A 2,821-nucleotide genomic window follows, 5' to 3' on the forward strand; every position below is an offset into this window, starting at 1 on the left:
CTTTACAGAGCAAGATGATCTGTGACGGGTTTCGATCATATCTTCTTTGGAAATACGGGTATACTCTTCCGGTTGGGTCATCAAAGAGTTCTTGTAGCTATTATGATTTCATGTAATTTAGAACGGTCACAAACTGACCCACGAATAGCGAGCGAAAATACCTTGTATAGTTAGACTGACTCTCGTCCTCCCATGCAAACTCGTTTTCAGTATTCCGATCGCTGAGGCCAATCCAGGCGCTGCGACTCAGCAGACCTGTGAGTAAGAGAGGAAGAGAGTCAAGATCACTTGCAGGCGAGGGAAGGAAGCAAAGCCAAAATGAAAAGAGGAGTCAGCTGATGCCCCTGCAGGAGGACGTCGCCCGGACGCTACTTACCGCTCACGAACGCCTGCTCGTCCTCGCTGGTGACGGAGGCCAGCACGCCTCCGAGACCAATGCAGCTGTCTTTCGCCTCAGTCCATGACGCCGTATTTTCACTCACCAGATAACAAGACAGGCCGTAAATCTCCCATCCTTCCTCACAGGTGGGTGCTGGAGTGGTGGTAGTTGTTGTAGTGGTGGTTGTGGTGGTGGGCGCTGGATCAGCTGGGCGACTACACATGAATCTACACAAAAGAGTAAATATTATTCACCCTGTATTTCCTCGCACTAGCGATCAGAGAAGACACAAAACAGAAAAAAAGATCGCTATTCTTGAAGCATTAAAACAGTACAAAGTTAAACCACAGGTACTGACAGCTTGGAGTCCTCGCAATGAGCATCATTCCAAAGATACCCGACCACCTGCCGCATCTCGACGCAGTCTTCACTATCACCGAAGACCCAGAAACTTCCTGAGTTGCTTGGTTCACCTTCCGCCCACCTGCAGTTGGGAGAAGGATGTTGGTGCCTGAACGACCTCTGTTTATTTAGTCAGTTATTCAACACTAATGCTTCACCTACATGTTTTAAGATATGCTATGAATTCACAGGCCTTTCCCCCTACTTTCGAATGACCTTCATGTGTTGAACAATAAAGAGCCTGACCTGAAGTACTCAGCTGAACATCCATCGTCCCAAGAATACGTGTGTTCCCCCTGGAGATCGCTGAGGCCGATCCAGGTGTCTCCAGTCAGCATAGCTGTAAGTAAAGGAAAAATTTACGGAGAGGAAGGATATGAAGTATCTTGGAAGATAAGTTACGCATTTAGATGAAATAATAGATAATATGGATTTGTAAAAAAAACTTTACTTTAATGTGTAAATTCAAATTTGGAATCAATCGTATTTACACAAGAGACAAGAGAAGGAAAGCGATGAGTAAAAGACCTGTGAGAGCTTCTTGCTGGGCATTACTGGACACCGTAGCGAGCGAGGCTTCGAAACCCTTGCAGAAGCTTTGTCCTTCGTACCAGTTGCCGGAAGCGTTGGACACCAAGAAGCACGATGTCTCCACGAGTGTCCATCCGCCTTCAGGACACACGAATTCCTCAATCCGCTTACTGGGAAGACCCCGGCACAGCGTCAACTGGTTAAGAAGAGAAACAGGGAGAAAAGAAACGTTATTGTTTGAATGAAAATTTGAGAGCGAGCGTATAGTGTTTTCAAAAGCACCTCATGTTACAGTCAATAACTTTTTAAACCTCACTTCGAGGAAATACTCAACAAACAACAATAGAGCGGAAAGAACATTAAACTAGGGGGCAAACAAGTAAACAATCTGCGTTTTAGAGGGTTATTCTTCTTAATAATTTACCGAGAGCGTCGTGGCCAGCAGAAGCAAGAATCGCAACATGGTTCGGGATGCTGAAGGCGAAGATGTGTGACGAGTACGTGTGATGTGCTATCCCGAGCATCGATATATATAGGCCCACGTTGGTGACACAGGTGTGCTCAATTATAGAAAAATGTGTTACCTGAATGACTATGTTTGATCAAATACCTTTACATTCGTTAATTGAATTTGCTCGTCTTTATAAGGAAAGCACGGGGGATGTATATAGATTTGTATCTAATTTACATACGAGTTTGGCAGCTTGTAGACATATTTATTATCTAACATCTGTACTAGTATTATTATCATTATTACTGTTACTATGATTAAGAATACAATTATTATTAAGTTTACCATTAGTTTAGTTATATCCATTATGATTATTATCACAAACGTCATTGTAATTTTTATTTTCAATCTATTATCATAATCATTATGACATTTATTATCATTATCATCAAAATTATTTTCATCATTAATGCCATCATTGTGTGTATGTGTATGTGTGTATTATATATATATATATATGTATATATATATATATATATATATATATATATATATATATATATATATATGTATATATATATATATATATATATATATATATATATATATATATATATAGAGAGAGAGAGAGAGAGAGAGAGAGAGAGAGAGAGATATGGATAGATAGATAGACAGATAGACACACACACACATATGTATACATATATATATATATATATATATATATATATATATATATATATATATATATATATATATATATATATATGTGTGTGTGTGTGTGTGTGTGTGTGTGTAGTTACTAAGTTAGAATACATATACATATATATATATATATATATATATATATATATATATATATATATATATATATGAATAGGGAAACGGCCACACTAGAAAATTAAACTAAAGCGTAACGTTTCGAACCCTTCACGAGTTCCTCTTCAGACGAATAAACCGAAATGGATACAAGGAGAAAATTTTGTCAAGTATGTATAGTGACAGAGAGACAGGACGAACAAGAGCTGAATCAGGTCTCAGGAGGGCCAAGGTCGAAG

The 2,821-nt window shown here is 39.0% G+C and overlaps 1 protein-coding gene across 1 annotated transcript in view; it reads right to left on the minus strand.

Annotated features, from left to right (window-relative positions):
• The window catches only part of LOC119597053 (macrophage mannose receptor 1-like), a 2,321-nt gene extending 498 nt beyond the window's left edge, over positions 1-1,823 (minus strand). Inside the window, exons 1-6 of the mRNA XM_037946500.1 lie at positions 1,737-1,823; positions 1,310-1,508; positions 1,028-1,121; positions 738-863; positions 377-606; positions 162-255 (exon numbers count right to left, since the gene is read on the minus strand). Coding sequence (XP_037802428.1) covers positions 162-255; positions 377-606; positions 738-863; positions 1,028-1,121; positions 1,310-1,508; positions 1,737-1,775 — 782 coding nt within the window. The 5' untranslated portion in view covers positions 1,776-1,823. The remainder of the gene's footprint in view (positions 1-161; positions 256-376; positions 607-737; positions 864-1,027; positions 1,122-1,309; positions 1,509-1,736) is intronic.
• Positions 1,824-2,821: the final 998 nt, after the last annotated feature.

Source organism: Penaeus monodon, chromosome 3 (genome assembly GCF_015228065.2).
Source record: "Penaeus monodon isolate SGIC_2016 chromosome 3, NSTDA_Pmon_1, whole genome shotgun sequence".
NCBI classification, from domain to species: domain Eukaryota; kingdom Metazoa; phylum Arthropoda; class Malacostraca; order Decapoda; family Penaeidae; genus Penaeus; species Penaeus monodon.